The sequence below is a fragment of the Rhipicephalus sanguineus genome, chromosome 11, assembly GCF_013339695.2.
Source record: "Rhipicephalus sanguineus isolate Rsan-2018 chromosome 11, BIME_Rsan_1.4, whole genome shotgun sequence".
Classification (NCBI taxonomy): domain Eukaryota; kingdom Metazoa; phylum Arthropoda; class Arachnida; order Ixodida; family Ixodidae; genus Rhipicephalus; species Rhipicephalus sanguineus.
In genome coordinates this window covers 81,190,747-81,212,089 of record NC_051186.1, presented here as the reverse complement: position 1 = coordinate 81,212,089, position 21,343 = coordinate 81,190,747, and the positions used below count along the sequence as shown (strand labels likewise).

Here is a 21,343-nt window from a genome sequence, read left to right as displayed (position 1 = left end):
AACATCTACACTACACATAAAAACTAAAAATACCTGAGCAGAAGCAAAAACATGCATATATTTAGGTAAATAAATTTCAGCTACCTAACTTTAATATATTTTGTGCAATTCATAACGAAAGTTGGGCAAAACAGCAGAGCGGATGAGCGCTCCACTCCACCTCTTCGTCATTATTGATTTCCTGTGCTTCGAAAAAATTTTTGGCGGCAAAACAAATTGCGGATCTCTTCTTTCCACTCATCAGGCAATAATATATAAAATTCTGAAATAAATTTGAGAGGTCGACCAGCCATCGTTTGTTCGATCTTACGTGGAATCACCCTACTCTTGAACTTGAAGCTGAAGCGTCCTCAGGTTTTTGTGTGCTACTGTGAGAATAATGTACCAACTAGCCCATGAGTCTGTCCTTTTGCACATTGGCTCGCTAAGCGATTTTTGTTTCGAATTACAGTACCCAACAAACTGGCTACAGTTTTTGAGTATGTTCAAGTGCCGCAGTACTATTGCAGTATGTGCGCTTTAAGTGAAGAGGACAGCTGTGAAGTGGAGCTTACTTGCCGCAAAGCATTAGAACTTTTACATATCCCTCCTAATGCCTGTGTTGAAATAGATTCCAGTTAGCAGTTGAAGATTTGACTACTATATAATTGTAGTCCTTGTTAAGAGTTGACCAAGCCAAAGTAGACACTGCCAAAAATCCATGATGTGAAGATGCGGGAAGTTAGGCATTTATTTTGTGCCTTTTCGTATAATATTTGTGGTATTGAAGAAGTACGCATTCTAAGGAATGATGAAGGCACGAATGCTGTAATCAAACAGTCGGGACTAGCACTGACGCCATGTGTCTCACAGCTCTATTTTGTTCCAGCGAGCTGATGTGACCAAAGGATGCTTTCTCGTCCTCAGTTAGAGGCTTGTTGCCTGGACGCACCACAAGCCGCACTTGAAAGCCAGCTTTGCATGCAGCTTGAGCCTCTGCAAAAGCGAACCAAAATGACTGCACTTCCGCAATATGGCCCGACAAGTCACTACAGGGCAACTATAGAGCGTCTTACAAACCCTCGGCGACACGCTAGAAGTGTACGTCAACACTGAAGACAAGACGTGAAATGTCATCCTTCTGTATATAACCTTTGCTTGCAACACAGCAGTACAAGAAACAATGCAGATGACACCATTGAAGATGGTTTAAAAAAGATACCTGGCAGCCACACTCCACACCATGCTTCTGAACTTCAGCAACGAAGACAACCTTGATGTAGCCATATATCTACAGCGTTCAAATAGGCTCAACAGCTTGTTGACCTGCATGGTTAAAAACCTGAGGATCAACAGCCACCACCACAATCTTTGATGACACCATATGAAATATCAGCCCAGTGATCGTGTTTGGGTCTGGATGCTGATACAAGGATTCGGTCTTAGTGAGAAGCTTCTGCAACGATACTAAGAGTCTTACAGCACACTCCAATGTTGTGGTGCACTAGACCATGAGGTTGTGCCCAAGACAACCCCAGCGACACTGCGCACGACCTGAGGTCATCCATGCAGTGTGTCACAAGTAGGCTCGCGCGAATATTCGGGCAGTTCAAATATTCGAATGAATATTACAGTACTCGAATTCGCTTCAAAATGAATTTAAATTATTCTAAATTTCGAAGTATTCGAAATGAACGAATAGACATAAACCACATGTAGCCCCCTGTAAAGGTGCTTTCACTGCAGTGGAGGGGTGCTGCACCGTGAAGACACCTTTCCATAAAAAATCCACACTGCCGCGAAGCCCACTTCAAGGTTAAAATGAACATATTAACCTCGCATTGATTCATCATTTTTTAAGTTTAAAAGCTTGTTATGCCAGCTTATATGCTGTAATTATAGTAAATCTTAAGACGTAACATATTTTACAGGTTATCACTTGCATTCTACCGAAAGTCAAATTCTTCTACTATTCAAAGTTGCTTCCACTTCCCTTTGAACCAAAAAGAATGACATTTGCACGTGCTTGTTTCAAATTTAAGAAATATTGTGCAGGTTAGTTGGGCCATGACAAATATGCTCATTTTTCTTTATAATATGTCATACACACCATTCGAATTCGATTCGAAATTATTTGACCAAATCACTATTCGCTTCGAATTCGCTTTGAGCCTAAAATTTACCATTCATACAAGCCTCGTCATAAGCCATTTTAAGTACGCTAGCAAACTTTCTACACTGTTCCTTTTGCTTGTTCTTTGTGGTTTACTAGCCCAATGTACTCTTTCTCATTAGCTTTCATGTTCTCTTCACAGTGCTCTGTAAGATGCTTTTTCAGAGGAAGGTGTTGACATGTGCACCTGTGTCCCTTTTTCACAGCGACTGGGTAAGCGATGAGACATTCACAAGTTTTAGACAGTGAAATCTAATACTCGAGTACGTGCCATCATTGATGCAAGTCGCACCTGAATGTCTGTAAAAGTTTTCTAACGTTTCTGAATGTTCTACTCAGAAAGCATGCACGACACATATAGTTGAGCACATTCTGAAGCTTACACCAGGACCAGCAATAACACTGGAATGTACTATGGTGCACGTATAAAACTGATGCGCTTCCCCGGAAATCAGATTATCTACGACCCACCACTGTGCTAGCCAATATCTTTGTACTGCGAATGTTACCTCGTTTGCCGGGCACAGGTTCGCTCAATAAAGAGAATAATCTTTACCAGTTTGACTGCAACATTCTTCACTGTCACAAACACGTCACAACCACGAGACGTGAAAACAGCAGCATCACTGATTAAGCTGGTATTTTGATGAGTGTGAAAGAAGTGCGGATCACATTGTGCATAGATAATGATTACATAATGAGCAGATAAGCAGTGGTCCAATAGTGAAGGTGCCAAGAGAAGGAAAATACGATCAAGGACGGAAGTTGGTTAGATGGCCTATAAAACTAGGCAAACTCAGGATAAAACAAGCTCATGCATGCTGCAAGGTGATGCATGACAGGGTGATTGCAGTTTCCGTGGAGTGATCTCCAAATTCCAGGGCTGACTCGGGGCATACCTGCGACTATGTCAGTGAGGAAGAGGATTTTGCTGGGATCCACACTGATAGCCTCGCTGATAACCTCGTAGCTCCTGGCATCAGTCTTCACACCGGCTGTGTTAATGTCAAAGTAGCCATCTAGCAGCTGCGTGATTCATAAAAAAAATCTAAGGTCATCAAATATGACAAGATACCATGTCATTACTTGAGCTGCAATGTGCAATTAATAACGGTGACTTCACTTTACTGTAAAGTGCCACCCTTTAGACACAGTTTCAGTTGTGCACGCAGTGCAAAAGACATGTTAGTTCAAACACTGATTCATCTTTGGTGCATCGAGCAAACAATTGTAACACATCAAAAACTAGCACACACTGCTGTTGTACTGCAACAATTATAGCGCTGCTCCACCTTTCTGTACGTTTGATTAGGCTGTCGTCACCAGGGGCATAGCCAGGGGGAGGGTTGGGGGGGGGGGGGATTCAAACCCCCCTGAAATTAAAAATCTTGCATGTGCATATATACGTGCACACATTCAAACATATGCATGAACATACATAAGGTACAGTTGAAACCCCCTCCCCCCCCCCCCCAAAAAAAAAAAAAATTCTGGCTATGCTACCGGTGGTCGTCATGCTCTCTTCATGATTGATAGGGGTGTTTGCAGGAGATAGCAATAAGTTGTGAGCCTTGGCTCTTTTCTGTTTCGGTGTTTGAAGCACTGAAGACTGCCAATTTTTATACAGCAGTAGTTCAATGTTTGAAAGTAGGCTTGATTTGCTTCCGTCAAGTCTGCCCCATCCTGTTGAACATGCTTAAGCTGATGTGACCTCCGCTGGACAAGCCAGTTCTAACCAGCCCAGAAAAGCCGTGTGTGTGGCCATCTTCCTGAACCCAGAACTGAAGGAGATTACAAAGCTGTTTGCTAATAACAAATGTAAACCAATCCCTAAGGCTTCATTGCACATCAATTAGTTCTTTCTACTATCAACGTGCTTCATTGCATGTTGCAGTGAAGCCTACTGAAGGAAACCTTCAATTATGGAGCACGAATAAGGGCCTTCGGCAGGAGCCATCTATGCTTTGAGAGACAATTATTTTGACCACGGCATGAAACCCCCTTCAGATTTAATGCTTTGTCTCAGAGCATATGTCAAAATAGTGCTGTTTTGTCGGCATAAATATTTCTAATAAACAAAGGCTGTGCACTTGAAGAGCAGCTTAGTATTCTATACACATGTAGCACAGTGTGTACTTTTGCTCGGGATTTGACGATGTTAGAATTGCTCATTATATGAGAGATGAGATATTGAAATTGCAAACTAGACCAGTCAATATGCATTCATATTTCAGTTCTTGCAACACTCGCAATGATAAAGAAGAAACCAACAACACATGAACTGTCTCGCCACTATATCTTTTTATTAGGAAAAAATTTGCGTGCGTACAATAACATCAGCAAAACAAACCAGGAAGATGAAATGACAAAGGCAGTGAATGTGAATGCATGGCTGTCACATTGCGGTTATCCAAATTTACATGTGCTATCGAGGCATTTAAAGTCAACATAACTCACGGCAGAGGGGTCATTTAACGGGGCTATACTAGCCTCACAGACCGCAAATACTACCAGCCCTGCTCTATCTTGTTCTAGACAAAATGGAGAGCGCTTCCGTGCGATGTAGATTCAAGTTTGAAAATTGCATCGTCATTGCAGTAACTAATCATGAGATGACACACCCTATTATCGAGGTCCAAAGAATCACAAGTCTGAAAGACAAATGTGTCAGCACAGCCTCCATCACGATCATCTTAAAAAGTGGACTGACACACGTATGTATGCTGACATTCTTTCGTTGTGGTCCTGCCTTTGCTGTCATGTCCAATTAGCTTTTGACACAAGGGTTTTTATAGGTGGGCTAGTTAGTTCGTGAACATTATGGCAGAACAGCGCAAAACGTGGGACAGTGAAACACACCGGATACAGCACCGACTATCAAACTAGTCGAGAGCCAGTGCTGTGTCCACTGCGCTTCGCTGTCCCGTATTTAGCGTTGCTCTGCCATAATAGTTTGTGACAACTATGAAAAGGTATATACATAAGTCAATTAAAATTGCAAGGTGGGCTTGATGGTACGGCATATTTGGATTGTTATATGTACGAGTATGCATCTACCATTTATTATAATTATCTATTATTATCTACCATTGTTATCCAAGTATATACATAGGGTCACATTGTTCTCGGAATAGAATGTAGGTAGTTGGCAATCTGTGAGTGTCACCCTGTTCCTTGTTTCGTACATGTTTCAAGTGCCCTGCCCTGCCCTGCGCGTGTTCCTGTGTCTGCCTGTCTAGCCGCCTACATCAGGGCGCTTTCGTGGTCATTTCCTTAACTTGGTATCAACTACCAAAATCTGCACAGGTGGACACGAGTGTATGAGGAACGCAGGTCGTGACCTGAATAACACAAAATGCCTGTCGCGTACATTATGAGACCCTTTTCCACCAGTTACCTATGGCACATATACCTGCTTTTCACGGTCCATGCTATAAAGGTATGTGCCACAGGTGATTTGCAGTCTATATCAACCCGGATACAGTGAGAATGGACTTGGGAAATCTAAACACAAAAACGTCACGAAGCTCCTGTCGCAGAAAACCTGGTACCGTTGTTGACGCCGCTATCAAAGAATGAAAAGAATGCAAGGTATAATCAAGCATTGCTCGTATACGCCGATGACTTATGATACGCACATCATTGCACCGTAGCGTGCACTTTGTTGGGATAAAACTGACATCTCTGCAATCCGCAACGGTGGTCTAGTGGTTATGGTACTTAGCCGCTGACCCGAAAGTCGCGGGACCGAATCCCGGCCGCCGTGGCCGGATTTCGATGGAGACAAAATGCTCGAGGGCCGTGTGCTTATATTTAGCTGTGGGTTAAAGAAGCCCAGCTGGTTGAAATTTCTGGAGCCCTGCACTACAGTGTCTCTCATAATCATATCGTGGTTTTGGGACGAAAAAACCCTGACACTACGTATATGTTCGACGCCTCCGCTCTAACATGAGTGCCGACGAGGTGTGTCATCGGATTACGAGCTATCCTTTACACGCCAGTGTAGTCGACGTACCTGGCAAGACCACGGTATGCGCACAACTATGCTCGGCTTCAAATAAAAAATACAGCATTGGATGCTGCTTGCTGACCGCTTCTTCCACAATGCGTGGGATCAGTCGGAACTTTCTCTGAAGCTCGTGAACATTCGGTGGTGCATCTCATACAAACGTGGAAGTTATACACTATAATATACTATACGGTGATCTATAATTACAAAGACTAATTAAAAATGCCATAAAAGATCATCCCTTTAAACCGAGTGTACAATGCTTCAGAATAAAAGTATGTCTCACTCTAATTCATCCGTGCATATTTCTATGATAGACGATCTTGAGCAGTGGCATTTGCCCACTATGTTTGCTACCAACGTTGTTAAAACAAGTTGGCTTCTTTGCAGGTCACAAGTTGAATGCGCTACAACTGACCGTGGTGACATCGCCTTCAGTGGTGTGGCTGAACAGCAGCTGCTGAGCCTGCACGCTGCCTGACGAGTAGATGGCGAGTTTCAGGCGGCGTGACTTCCAGGCAGTCAGCATCGGCACCACATCTGGATATAGTCTGCAATGACACTCACGAGAATAACTTGGCCTGCCTGCCTCAAGGAAGCTTCTGGGAGTTCGAAAATGCCAGAGAGAACAATTTACCAATGGCGGACACAGAAGGCATGACATGCAGCAATCAGCAATCAGAAGAAAACTTCACTTTGGTGTCAGGCTGCATCATATCCAGAGCTGCGAGCAACGGTCGCAGGGTTTATCTGGGAGCTGCATTCAAGATTGCTATTGTTGACCAATGAGTGCATCCAAATGAAAGCCTTTGGGTCATGGAGGAAGAATGTATTGTTATGGTGTGACATGGGCTCTCTGAAGAGAAAGACGACGAGTAAATGTGAAGCGCTTGCGCACGAGGCTCATTGGCCATATTGGTTTGGCTGCCGATTCACTGGTGTAAATATCTATTAAATCTACATCTCTCCTCCGTCACAATATTATTTATTTATTTGTTTAATTGTACACACTGCAGCCGTAATGGGCAGGAGTGGATACAGAACATTGGCAAACAATAGGGGCAAAGTGAATACAGTGAAACCTCGGTGATACGAATCTCACGGGACCACCAAAAATATTCGTATCATCCGAAAATTCGTATCACCAGAAAGCATAAAAAATTAGCATGCGACAAAAGAAAGCTGGCGTACATTTTCATTTATTGTTTTTCAGGGCCGCGGCAACGTCAGGAAGAATCCTGAATGATTGTCAGTTAAGTTTTTAGATGTCGGCAATCATACCAGCACTTGTAAATATACGGTCCGTACACGCGTATTTAATTAATGAACCAGGTGCGTTGTGACCCACGGCAGCAGTAGCCCCTTCCAAATTTTAGTATGTTTTTGCATAACACCGGAGTAGTACAGCGAAAGTAACGAAAGAAGTGCTTTGACGCGATGGATCAAGGCCTCAAAATTACAGAACCACGGTCCTGTGTTCTTATTTTGGTTTCGCGTAGGCGTTGGGGATGTTTTTTGGGAGATTTACGACCGTGCCCGCACAAGTGCAACCTCAACGGTCACGCATGTTGACGTTGTGAGGCCTGACTCCTTCGCCAAGACCGTCCTCGCCTTCTTTCGGTCCTCGTCCACCTTTAGAAAAGTGTTTTTCTTACACCATTATTCTGACGATTTGGCGGTGGGTGCGTATGCCCACGCTTGCGTTCCCGCGCTCGCACGGGCTTGGCGCGTCTTCCGCGACAGCGCGGACAGCACCTCTTTGTGCCTGGGCGGTAGCGTACGTTCGTATCAAATGTCGCTGGGTGAAAATCGGTTTGCAGCAACCGTACTCCATTACATTGCAGGCAATGGGCCTTGGCCGGGACCAACGAAAAATTTGTATCACCCCGAAATTCGTATGAGCTGTGATCGTATCACCGAGGTTTCACTGTATAAACAAACAAAAAAAAAACAAAGGCTACTACTATTCAATAGTCTCTAAGAATAAATTTAAAGGAAGAAAACTACTAGAACCAGGCAGAGAATTCCAGTTTTCGATTACATAAGGAAAAAAAAGTTGTATTTAAAAGTGCTTGTACAGGCAAAATGAGTTAATGTTCAGATGAAGGTGGCTTCCAGTATTAGATGGTAAAGCAGGAGTCAGATAATCATCTGAAGAAAGCCGACAAGAGGAGTTAACAACGCGGTCCAGAAGCTTCAGTGATTTCGTGCATAGGGGATACGGGAGCAGTTGTGACGGGGCTAAGACAAAGTGCCATGGAAGGTGAAAAATCTCTATCGAACCTGCAGAATATGAAGCAAATGACTTTTTTGGGATGGCCTCGATTTGAATAATGTCGCATCATTTGTGAGGATTTCAAAGAGGAGAAGCATATTCGAATAGCAACCGGATTGGTGTTTAGTAATTTAGTATCTCTTGGCACAGTAGTTAATGTTTGGCATATAGTGTAAGTTTTTAACTGCCTTTGAGGTTACTAAATCTCTTTTTGGACCAAGACATACTGGAGGTGAAAACAAGACCAAAGTATCTAGGGTCATTCCATGAGAGATTCAACATGCATTTCAGCTCGATATTTTTCTTTTGTATGACTTTTGTCATATGTTACGCGGGCATATTCAGAGTGCACGGAACCGAAAACTGCAAGTGAAGGAGCACTGGTAATGCGAGTGCCTGCAGCCTTGAGCAGCCGCCACTACGGATCATCTACTCAAGTTTGCAAAACGGCTGATCAGAAGACAAAGCTTGCCGCACCATGAAACCTGGCTGCGCACTTGTTTTCAAACAGCTGTTTTGTGATTATGTCACGTAAAATTGTTTTGAACAACTTGTATAGGATTTGCAGTGCATAATGAATGGTACGGCTGCCAGGCTGAGTTGGTCGCATTTGATGCGTTATAACTTGTTAGCAACTCGTATAATGCAACTCTTTTTACGCAGAATGATATAGACAACATCCTTGACTTTAATCGGAGAAATTTAAAAAAATATTAAAAATGGCCTTCTTGAGACAACTGTTTGCAAACTTTGGCCTAGGGTAAATTTAATCAAAATCAGAAATGATGACGGGGACCTCTTGCTCGTTCTTATCTGTACACATCCATTTTTTGAACCTATCCGACACAGTAAAACGACAACTAGTGAGGCTTTTCACTTGTGCATTTTTAACCACTCCGACCATGAAATCCCCATGTTTAGCGGCTGTTCACATGTGATGCAAAATAGAATGGCGCGTTTTCCTTTTTCCTGAATCCCAGTTGATTCACAGAATGCCTCCACTCCTCCATTTTGAACACGAACAAAAACAACCGCAGAAAGTGTGTACAACATTTTTCTGTTAACAACACTTGGTGAAAGTGAACAGACTTGTCAATAATTGTGGTCAGACGAAGCGTCGCAAGATTTTGATACCATTGTTCAGTGCCCAGGTATTCTGCAATAGCCTTTATGCACACTGGAGTGCCTTACATGCTAAACAACTCTACTTGCTGAAATAATTATTTCGTGGTCATCACACAGATACCTAAGCTTGCAAGGCCTGCCAGTACCATCATCATGACATTACCAAACACACTGAGCAACTTACACAGTTAAAAGATTTTCGGCCTGCAGTACCCTAACATGGAATGGTAACACACTATCATACACGGTACTGCATTATCCCACCATAATTAATACTGTCAGAGCAACAAGAAGAGTAGCAAGCACAATCACTGGTCGCAGCACATTGGCACGTTTGCATGGGGGCTGCCATGTTGCTATCTGATCAATGGTCACTGGTGATAATCAGCATAATTATACTCATGCTAGATATTTGTGAAGCACACCTAATGTATCATGTATCACTGTAAGCTAACATATACTGAACAAACGTATAACTCTCAATACTGCTGCTAATTAACAGGCATTTCCCTCTCGGACTATATGTTTTCCGCGACCGTTAAAAGAGTGGAACTGCTTAGCAATGTCTTTCTTGCACTCAAATAATAGCATTAAAAGCTTTGAACAATGCATTAAGAGCCTTTTTGAAAATTTAATATCCTGGTATCGGGTTCAGACACTGCCATACTGCTTTAGAAAACATCCAGTAGCATTTGGCCAAGTTGTATCTGATATCACTTTTAGAATGTTTCAAATATGTTACAAACGGTTTTGTCTTTATTGTTTCACATCCCACTTTGTTTCTTTCTTATGCAAATTTCCAGCACACACACCTTGTTATGGCCAACAGTATTTGGAAATAAATAAAAACACACTTAAAAACATGTTATGCTGTGCCACGATGTGCCTAGCAAACACCTTGTAACTTTACTGCACGTTACTAGTGAGATGGAGTATAGTGCATAAGATTTGCATTCTGAGATTTACTCCAACACCATGCTGGTGGAATAATACAGCGTTCACCTCCAATGCGCGAGGTATGTAGTAGGCTTGATTCCCAGGGCGGGTGGGCACCCATCGTATTTTTTTAAAAAAAAGGGGAGTACCCCAACAAGGCGCGTGGTTGTGAATCAAAAAAGTGTCCTCGCTCAAAGTGTCCTTTCCTCTGTCTTTCACTCCTCCCCCTCCAAATGCTGCACTGTTCTCCCCCATGGACCGCAGAAATCAGTCTTCTTAATAACCGCCCATGTAAATCGTACACTGGCACTTTGCCACAGCTACGGAAACATGGTCACAATGGACACCTGCACGAATATATGTACAGGATTTTTCCGCAAGGTTTGTTTTCCAATGAGATACTGTCGTTCACAGACTAGTTTTCTCGCTACAGGGTTGTCACTTCTTACAATTTTAGAGAAGGTGCACAGCACCCCAATGGTGGATGGGGGTGAGCAAAGAGAGAAAAACGGTGAAGCAAAAGACAGTGCTGAGAGCAAACCTGGAAAAATAAACCCCCTCTTGGTAGTTTGCACTTTGCGTGTTCTTTCTTTTGTGTTTGTTCCCCCGTGCAATACAACCAGAAGGGAACAATGGTTCATTCTGCTAGTCTGCGGTTGAAATTATCTGGTAAAACAGTTTTTGGTGCTGCATGGACTGGAACGTTGTTGGCATGACATTCCCACAGTGCTTTTTGCCGGCTAGATGGTTCATCCTGAACTCGGTAAATTCCTACAGTATTCTTGAAAAGCCCTTGGTCTTGTGCTCTTTCACTCGGAAGAGGAAACCCAGTGAGGTCGTGAAAAGCGGTCTGTGAACGAGAACACTTGGTGGGAAAACAACCCTTCCAGGAAAGACTGCTTACAGACTTGTGGAATTCTAAAGTCCTTGATTGAAAGAGAAGCTACTTACGGTGCACGCAGCTGTCCACTGGCATAGCCTTCCTTCCAGACGAGACCCTGCAATGCCTTAAGGGGCGCTGCCTTGCGGTCAGCATCCATCTGCCACAGCAAATTGGCCTCCAGCTGAGCAATGAGTGCCTCCTTGGGTGCCTCGGCTGGATCATCGATGGGGGGCACCGAGCCATGATACTTCACATCCCCGATTGCCTGCATGGTATTTGCATTAACTACCACTATCTGCTGCAACTCAAAAACAAACAACAGCGGAATTTATTTAGAAAGGCACTGCTAGCGCTGAGCAAGAAAAATTGGCACCGGAGGACATGAGTGGACAATAAACATGATCAACAGCTCATGACAAGAAAATCCACACGGTCCGTTATGCATTCGCTTAGGATGACTCGAAGGTGAAAGTCATCCATCATAATCCTCATCATCGAAGCTTTAGAGGTCACACGAGTTTCGCACCGCATGCCGCGTTTTCAAGGCCAACCTAATGAAAACCAACAGACAATGCAGCCAAGGAAGGTTTAAGGGATATTACTTGTTATGTTTTAACTGCAGTATAGTAATTATGACATAAATGGAAAGTGGATGGAAAATCAACTTGCCATAGGTGGGGACAGAACCTACAACCTTTGGATCACACAGCCGATGCTCTAACAATTCAGCTACAGTGGCAGTTGCTTTCAAATCCACTTTATTGGGTCTTTTATGTTTGTGTAATCCTGGGAGCATTTGCCAGCGTCGTTCATTCATAGTGAGGGTCTCCTGCCGGCAGACTTGATGCATTCAGGTAGTATGCGAGGGTTTATTGGTCATCTGGCAGCTCGTTAAAAGATCACGTGCTATGTGACGCCAGCTGGCATAAGAAAAGAGTGTTCCACACTCATCATCATGGCTATGAGAGGCACTGGCTAACACGCGCAGGAGTACACAAAACCAAGATAACCAATAAAGTGGATGGGAAAGCGACTGCCACTGTAGCTCAATTTGCAGAGCATCGAATGCATTACATATGAAGGGTGTAGGTTCAGTCCCTACCTGCAGCAAGTTCATCCACTGTAATTCCTTTCCATTTATGCCAGAATTACTATACTACAGTTAAAACATACAAGGTCCACTATACCTTCCTTGGCTTCATTGTATGTTGGTTTTCATTACGCTGTGTCCAACAAAAAAAATGAGCCCTCGATCAATACCCCTTTTTCGTTTTCAAGGCCAGTGTCTTCGTTGGTGCCATGGCTGATCATGATGAATTATAGCTCAGCCGTTTCTAATGGGCTGCCAGCTTTCAACCACCCACTCATTACACAATTAATGTGGTGTGATGCCTGGTACGATTATAGCGTCCCGTGCAATATATATAAGATCTCTTAACGTGACTGTTTGCCTGACATGGCGCACGTCTACGGTCATTTTCCAAAGCAGCTTGAAGCACTTGCATGGCACTGTGCTAGAACATTGATTGCCACGTAGAACACCTGGGCTCGATTCTGGCTCGAATTCTGATTTTTATTAAGGTAATACAAGTTTTTGTATTGCACACCATGCTTTTCAAGGTCACTATTTGATGGGGCACTCGGGGCACAGGAAACCATCATCAACATAAAGGCTGACTGAACCATCATGGCGCTCAATGGTCTTGCCACCATGTTAATGATTGGTTGCCCTAAATGGCTTTGTTTATTCGTAATGCAGTTAACAAATTGCCATTGCCTTTAAGCAAAGTGTGCAGTTTTTGTGCATTGTTCATGCTGCCAAGCCCACAGTGATCATTTTGTATACTGATATATTGCTGTACATGCATAGTTATGAAAGTTCTCTTACTAGCAGGTGATACTAAAGCAAATCCTTGTGTAGCGCATTGGTGAGTTGCTTGAAATGTTCCAACTGTCACAAACTAGGCAGTACGCCCCGATTGTGTAATGGAATTCATGAAGTAACGCAGTCTAAAAATGAGAATTTAATGATTTCATTGCCACATTCAACAAGACCAAATCTGTCTAAATTTCCCCACAGGTTCAACTTGCAAGTTGGAAATGCTGGTGTTCCCATTTTCATCTTCTATAGAAGGGATTCGGCCATGCACATCAGGCCCAAACGAGGGTAGCCGCTGGCTTTTGAAAGTCTAATCAATTGTCTTTTCATACCCGACCTGCATTTTGTGAACACAAAATGCAGGTCAATGTGGGCACACCAGTGAATGATGCTAGAGCTGGTTAGCTGAGTTGCCCAAGGTCTGAAATTGTGCCGTATGTGCATAAAATGTGCGAAGACTTAAAAAAAAGCAGCAAATAGGTATGTCGTACCTATTGTGTTCTCCGCTCCCAACAGGCTCACCCACTTGCGTCCCTGCATCATGAACAGCCATTTGAAAGGCTGCCATGTAAAACACGCCAGACTGTACGTGCATTGTGCCACCAGGGTGGTGTATGAAATCCCCGTCTTGTGGCAAGCGTTATATAAGGAAAACCGGCCGCTGCGTTAATGACAGAATGAGGGAGCATGCAAGCAACTTGAAGAAGAATTTGAACACGCATGCTTCTGCACATTGCATAGACTGCGCATGTTCTCCAAGGTTTCATGAGGTCAAGATAAGAGTAAAGGAAGAAACGGCATGTGAGCCATTGGAAGAGTTTTATATCAAAGAAAAAAGTAATTACTGTGTAAGTCAGACGTCTATTGTTTTGTTTGCCACGAAACATGCCTCTATTCGGTCATTCAAGTGATTCTGTTATCTCCAACTAGCGTCCCCTGTAGCCGGCCAGCTGTGACCTGTGCGCCTCGGTGTTAGGTGTAACATAAATTCTGTTTCTTGTGACCTTCCATTAAAAGTGGTTATAGTAGCACCTGTGTTGTATGTTTCTGTCACTTGGTACTTGTGACTTCATGCTACATTATGATCATCAGCAATCGTCAACTAGCCCAACAAGTTCTCCTCCAGAATGTCTCAAGAAAAATGTTTATTCCAGTTATCAGTTTAGCAACAGTTATCAGTGTCATCCACTCTAAGGAAACTAGGTTTCCAATAAACAAGCTCTCTGAAGACTTACAGCTATCTTTTGATATCTTTAGATTGGAAAATTGCCACTAACTTTCCAGTGAAACATAGAAGCACGAATTTTTTTTCTGCAACACATTTTGCAATGTCTGAGCGCTTAAACTGGCAAGAAAGGCAAATAAAATTTTTCTAGGAAGATGGAAAGTGATGCCCTGATGCTGCCGTGACAAGTTTGTAATTAACAGTGGCTTCTGTAAAATTCCTTGTTTTGTTGCTCGTTTCAGAAGGTGGTGACGGTAAAGTACATGGTATCCAGAAATGTATTTCTTGGGGGGGGGGGGGGGGTTGACCTCTTTATATGTGTGTGCATGTGTGAAATTGATGTGTACATACACGTAGAAACTGAAAATTTTAGGAAGATATTTGAAGTCTCACAACCACCCCTCTGTGTACATCTATGGGTAGCATCACAGCTTAATATGATTCCTGAAATAAACATGCACCTAACTTTGTAAACTGTGGCGCAATTTTCTGGACTTCTAGGCCAAAAGCTGCAAGAAAACAGGCTGACCAACCCATGGCAACATGTAACAAGCAACCTGGTGAAAGATGTTTGTATTTATGGACAAACCTGTGTGTGGAGTTGATCGACAATTGTCCTTAGCTCGGGCTCTTCCCAATGGGACTCCAGGTAGGCCCGGATATTCTTCCGTGCAAACGGGAACAGCACATCCTGTTTGCAAAGAGACAGTCCAAGGAAGTGGTTCATAAAGTACAGAGCTGGGCGAGTTTTCACATTATTGAGAAAGTAGTAATCATCATCATGCTCAGCCTATGTTTAATTAAGTCCAATGCAACATGAAGGCCTCTCACAATGCTCTCCAGTTTACCCTATCCTATGCGAGCTGACTCAATTTGCTCTGCAACCTTCATAATTTCATCGCTCGCTGCCATCCTCAGCTTCGTTTTTCTTCCCTTGGCATCTCCTCCGTTGCTCTGATCACTCGTTTATGTGGTCCTGCCACGTAATGTGGTCCTGCACATTACGTGGCTGGCCATTTCTTAGCGAACCAAAGGCTCTTTGATCGTTTCTCTCTATCTATTTAGCTACCTACGTCTGGGTGCTCTCACGGTCACCTCCTTAACTCAGTGTATATTAGAACTGTTATAGGTGGGTACGAGTGTATGACAAACACAACTGGCAGGTCAGGACATGGATAATATGGCTTGCCTGTCACACACGTCACAAAACCCTTACCCACAGTCACGTGTGGTGTATACCCGCGTACCAAGGCCCGTGGTATACGGGCATGCATCACAGGTATTTCACGTTCTATATTGACCCAGGACAGCGAAAATAGACATTGAAAACTGTTTAAAACACTTTTGGTGGATTAAAAACAAAAGAAAGATCTTTGCTACAGTTGGCGATTCTAACGTAGCGAACAAACGCTTACATGTGTACACCTAGGGTGGCTCGTGCCCACAGAAATACACCAACAAACACCGCTTACACTTTGTTTCGATAAAGGTAACATCTGTGCTACAACGCAAGTGCCGGCATTAAGCCGTACAATGAGCTACCCTTTAGATGCCGGTACGCGCCTTGTAAGTCCACAATATGAACACTGCTCAAATTATACAGATATATTGATCCACCGCGTAAGACTTAGATCAAAGTGTGGCATAAGGAACTACTTCCAGGCTGCTTTGCATAAAATCTATTCCGTTCAACTATCAACTGAAATATCCACTACACCGGTTTGTTGTATCGCCCACTCTACTGTCTTCTGATCTCTTGATGTTACGCCAACCATTTTTTGGTTCCACTGCGCGCTGCATGGTTCTTAACCTTTTCTCAAGCTTTTCTTGTTATCCTCCAAGTTTCAGCCCCATAAGTAACAGCACACAACTCCTTACTGTCCTTTCTGCACTGTGACGACCAGTTCTGCCCCCAAGAAATAAATGAACACTCGCTCAATCCCATGCAATAACAGACCTCATTGGCATAGGCGTGCGCAGGGGGGGGGCAAAGGGGGCGAGAAGGGGGGGGCGCAAAGTCAGCCCTATACATTGTAGGGGGGGCGATAGGGGGGGCGCAAAGGCAGCCGCATACATTGACATAATAGGGAGGGGGGGCGCTGCGACGAACCTTCGCCCCCCCTGAAGGGCAACCCTGCGCACACTTATGCTCGTTGGTACTGAAGTGCTCACGAAAGCCTTCAGATTATTATTATATGTTACGTGAGTGACGAGTCGCTTTTACAAGTCGCTATTCACAAGATATATTTGCAAGAGCGGCTGCAGCGCTGACCAGACCGGCTCCGACGAGCTCGAGCAGCTAGCGACCTTCGTCCTCTTCGTCGGGCACTACATGTAGCAATATCATAAATGCCGGCATTAACTTGATCTGCAAATCTTTGAACAGTCTGCTGTCGATGATACTAATAGTGTAATCGGCCTAGGAACCACTTTAGTTTCAGCATCACAAGAGCATCCAGGGTTTCTACACAATATTTGACTGAAAATTCCAGGACAACTCGAGAATTCAAGAAAGGGTGAAACAAGATTTTCATAAAGTTTCATAAAGCCCTGTGCAAAAAATGTCTTTTGCACAGGGCTCAATGAAATATATAATTTCACAAAAAAGCTTCTTATTGCAAGAAAGGCCAAATGGTGCAGGATACGGTTCAGTCTGCATTTGTCACCTAGAGACAGCACACTGGTTTCTAGAAATCATTCCTGCCTATTACCTTCAAATTTAAATTTTCGTGTTTTACATGCCCAAACCATGATTTGATTATGAGGTATGCTGTAGGGACTCTGACTAAATTCTCACTCTTATAAGGAGGAAGGTTCGGGCATGTTGGTAATGTAATGCATAAAACAGTGCAAAAACATTAACAAAGAACCAGTGCTTGTCTTGTTTCGACTTTGTCTGTTCTTTGTTGTTTTGCACTATGTTTTCTGCATTACAACAATTTTTAGCACCTGGGGTTCTTTAACATACAGCCAGATGTACACACAAAAGTGTTCTTGCATTTCGGCACTGTGCCCAGGTATTGAACATGCACCCTTAGCAATGCAACACATTAGCTGGTCAGAGACCACATCGAGTCATTCCTGGCCTGGACCCTGGACATGCATGGTTTGAACTTTTGATCAAATGTCTGTTAGCACGAACTCTACTTCACTTGTAGCCATGCAAGAAACACTATTATGGTGATTAGGATAAATTGCATTTCTCGTTTCTTTGTGCTTTTAGTATCCCCAGAACCTTTCTCAGGATTGCCTTAGTCAGGGGTCTCAAACAAGCGGCCCGCACACCTTTTACTAGAGGCCTGCCACAGGCCGGCGCTGCGTCGACAGGCTGTTAGAGCCATCGCCATGTTCTGAAGTACCTACTTGTGCAAACAACTGTTCTGCTAGCTGAAGGTTAACAAGTCCGGTCGAGGATGAACAGCTGCGATTGACCACGAGGATCGCCTCTGCACAAGAGCTAATAATGGGCATTTCTTCTCTCGTCGCAGCTAAGTATTGCCAGGCATCAAGTCGGCGTGTTTAGAGCTATAGCCATTATTTTGTGCTTCACAAGGAATAAAGTTTTACGACCTTGCTAAATGATACCCACATGATTTTCTCGCCTACTGCGATTAATAGCACTTCGTTTGGGTGAGATACACAGACTGGTCTCAACCATTTTTTTTTATTTCATGAGGCACTCCACGTGGTCACCATGCGCTGAAACATAACCATGGAAGAAAAACTATATTTCAGAATTGCCGTCTCCAGATTTTAGTTGTTCTAGAGATTGGTATTGATACGTTTCTCGAATTCTGACGTCAAATCCCCTTCAGAAATGACTCATATAAGAGATATGAAAAAAGGCCTTCATTGACGTGTGGAAAGGGCCTCTGATGTCACATTCCAAGAAAGGTTTACCTCCCATTTTTACCCTGGAAAGCCAAGGGCCAAAGGAAGGCCGTCGTGAACAGCACAACATTGCTCAATTTATATGTACTGCACCCTTCCTGCAGTGCATCTCCCTCTCTACCTCCCTGTTTCTCTAGTACTTTACTTTTCAAATCACGTCCACGCTTACTGCCTGTGTTGCACGATGGAAGGGCTTTGAAAGGCTAGAAGGGGATGTATTTAACCAGAAGGCACAATACATTTATTGCTATGTGAGTAGTGTATTCCATATGAGCTTTCCGGCTAACTCATGTGACGGCTCATGGTTGAATTGCACTTAGTACAACACTGGAATAGTGGCTTGCTGGGAAAGCTAGCACTGCATCGTCGTAAAAATCGGCGCAAAAACGGAGACCAGGAAAAGGCCACACGTACACAGAGCAAACTATTAACTGAGTTTTATTGAAAAACACACATATATATTCGTGCAAACAAACATGTGGTCAAAATCTGAACAGCAGGATACATGGTTCGAACGAGGTGGTGCCCCCAATGAAGCCTTATGATCTAATAGTCTGTTATTTAAACAATGCCCTGTCTGCCCAACGTACGACTTCCTACAAGATAACGGTATACTTTACACCATTCCCCTGCCACGTTCAACCAATTTTTCATGGTGCTTGTTAGCACACCCATAATTTCCCTTGCTTTGCCCCAATAACTTCTTTTCCACCACTGCATAAATCCGCCGGCAGGGACCGATGCGAAGGTCGCAGGTTCGGTCCCTGCCGGCGGCAGGTTATCTTTTCGTCCACTTTACTGTCTTCACATTTATATCCTAATTACTACAAATAACATTCCCCGCACTTTCCTTCGCATTATTGCCTGTTCTCATTAAAAGCCGTGCTTGGTGACACGTGTCAAAGCCCGTCGATTTCTTTATCTGAAAAAAGAGTTGCGATATATGTGTGCAATATGAACTCCTTGTTAAAATTATTCTCAATCTGAAAAGTGCCTCGTGGTTTTTGTTTGCTTTCAATGAAATGCATACGTGACGTGATGGTGAGTGATACAAACATCGCTAGAAAACGAAAATAAACGTTTGTTGCAAGTTAACGCTGTGTTTCATCGTACGTTTCTTTATGGTGTCCATATCCTTTGCCGCGCTACAACGAAGTTTAAGAAAATGACCCCCTACCAACAGGCCGACGTGTCCACCCTTATTGAATCGTACTGTACACTTGTAGCATAGTCCCTCAATACTTTCTATGCTTGTACTCGATGTCCTCTACACCTTGTGTTCTATATCTCGCGATCAAGCCGTTATTATTCGTGTCTCGGTTAACGTCGCCGCCAATTTTCCTTTTATGCTGTGTCGCGAAGCAAAATGAAACCTCCGTTATTAGTCGGCGCTCGTCTTCGCTTTTGAATCGCCTCTTTTGGCGCCATTTTCCCATGTACGAACAAGCTTCTTTCCTGCAACTGTTCTGCCTACAGGAGCCTCAAAATCGAACCTGGCGAGTACAGCGTGGGCGCAATAGTGCAGTCACTCACCTTGACGAAGCTTATCGATATCACAGTACCCTCAATATCGAGCACAACTGCCTCTATTTCGCCAAGCATATTTGAGCGCTGCCGTTGACTTGGCTCGTTTTCACAAACGCCCCTCAAGTAGTTTACCGTAAGATAATCTCATTTTTATTCTGCGGACCAGACAACAAAATAAATTTAGGATTTATTTTGTGGACCAGTAAAGAGAACCCATATGGGACACGGCAGGGTTCTTCAACCATAGAGTTAATATGTGTAACACAGCTCAGCGGGGAACCAACGGAAAGTCAGGACAATAAAGCTACGTTCCCTTAAATATATTCAAGGGACCGCAACGAAGCCATGCTCTCCCAACAAATGCACTGTAGCATACAAAGCAGTCAGATTGTACACAATGCAACTTTCGGTTTCATACCCGCGTAGTTTGAAATTTAGGCCGGCTGCGTTGAGCTACGACAGCCCCTGAAAGTTTCTGGGGCTTTACTGGCTTTACTACGATTGCTCTTTCTCTCTCTCTCTCTCTTTTTTTCGCGTAAATTACTCCGCCCGCGCCGCCTTGATGGCTTTGACGGGACTATCGTCAGGCGCTTGTAACTAACGTTCAGGGGCGTGGCCAGGGGGGGGGGTCAACGTCAACCCCCCCCCCCCCCCCCCGATATTTTTCAGTTTTGCTTGCGTATATATACACGCGCACATACAAATGCACGCACGAACATACATAAAGTATGGTTGAACCCCCCCCCCCCCCCCGAAAAAAATTTCTGGCTACGCCCCTGCTAACGTTGCTTGTAACGCAGTGCGCGTAGCATCGTGGCTTATATGAAGTAATGATGGGGATCATTACGAAGCGGGTGGTACAACACACACCGAGCTGGTAGCCATAGTAGTTCGCAGGCGGTCGGCGTAAGAGTGTACCTCAGCAGATGTCGGTTCCGAGGCAAAGAACTCGCCGAGTACACGAAGTGTCGTGCCGAAAACTAGCTCTGCTGACAAGCCTGCGTATCTTCTTTCGCAGCGGTGCGAAGATCTAGTAGAACCAAAGGCAGGTGCTCTGCCCATAGAATTGTTTAGGTCTTGCATATATATATATATATATATATATATATATATATATATATATATATATATATATATATATATATATATATATATATATATATATATATATATATATATATATATATATATGTGGCGAAGCAATTGGTGCTGCTTAACGGTTGCGCTTTCCAGCGGCTCCTAGTGGGTCGTCCTCTTCTAAACGCCGCTCGCGCTCTCGGAGCCCGTGCTCTTGCCTTGACTGTCGCCATAGTGCATTGTCGCCGAGTGCCGTCCAATAAACAGCTTAACATATATATATATATATATATATATATATATATATATATATATATATATATATATATATATATATATATATATATATATAGATCGCCGCCCT

At 43.6% G+C, this 21,343-nt stretch overlaps 1 protein-coding gene across 1 annotated transcript; it reads right to left on the bottom strand.

The window, feature by feature from the left end:
* Positions 1 to 690: 690 nt before the first annotated feature.
* Positions 691 to 20,057, bottom strand: LOC119375388 (enolase-phosphatase E1). Its single transcript, XM_037645568.2, has 6 exons — positions 19,909 to 20,057; positions 15,074 to 15,175; positions 11,449 to 11,645; positions 6,580 to 6,712; positions 3,052 to 3,178; positions 691 to 975 (listed from the first exon to the last, which is right to left on the bottom strand). Exons 1-6 carry the CDS (start codon positions 19,975 to 19,977, stop codon positions 812 to 814), a joined length of 792 nt encoding a protein of 263 aa, XP_037501496.1. The 5' UTR covers positions 19,978 to 20,057; the 3' UTR covers positions 691 to 811.
* Between the last annotated feature and the right edge of the window lie 1,286 nt (positions 20,058 to 21,343).

Coding starts and splice junctions, on each gene's coding strand:
- LOC119375388 (XM_037645568.2), bottom strand. CDS start 19,977: ATGCTTGGCGAAATAGAGGCAGTTGTGCTCGATATTGAGGGTACTGTG. Junction 3,179..6,579: donor CTGAAGGCGATGTCACCACG/GTCAGTTGTAGC, acceptor TGAATCACGCAG/CTGCTAGATGGCTACTTTGA. Junction 976..3,051: donor CCTCACTGACATAGTCGCAG/GTATGCCCCGAG, acceptor TCGCTTTTGCAG/AGGCTCAAGCTGCATGCAAA.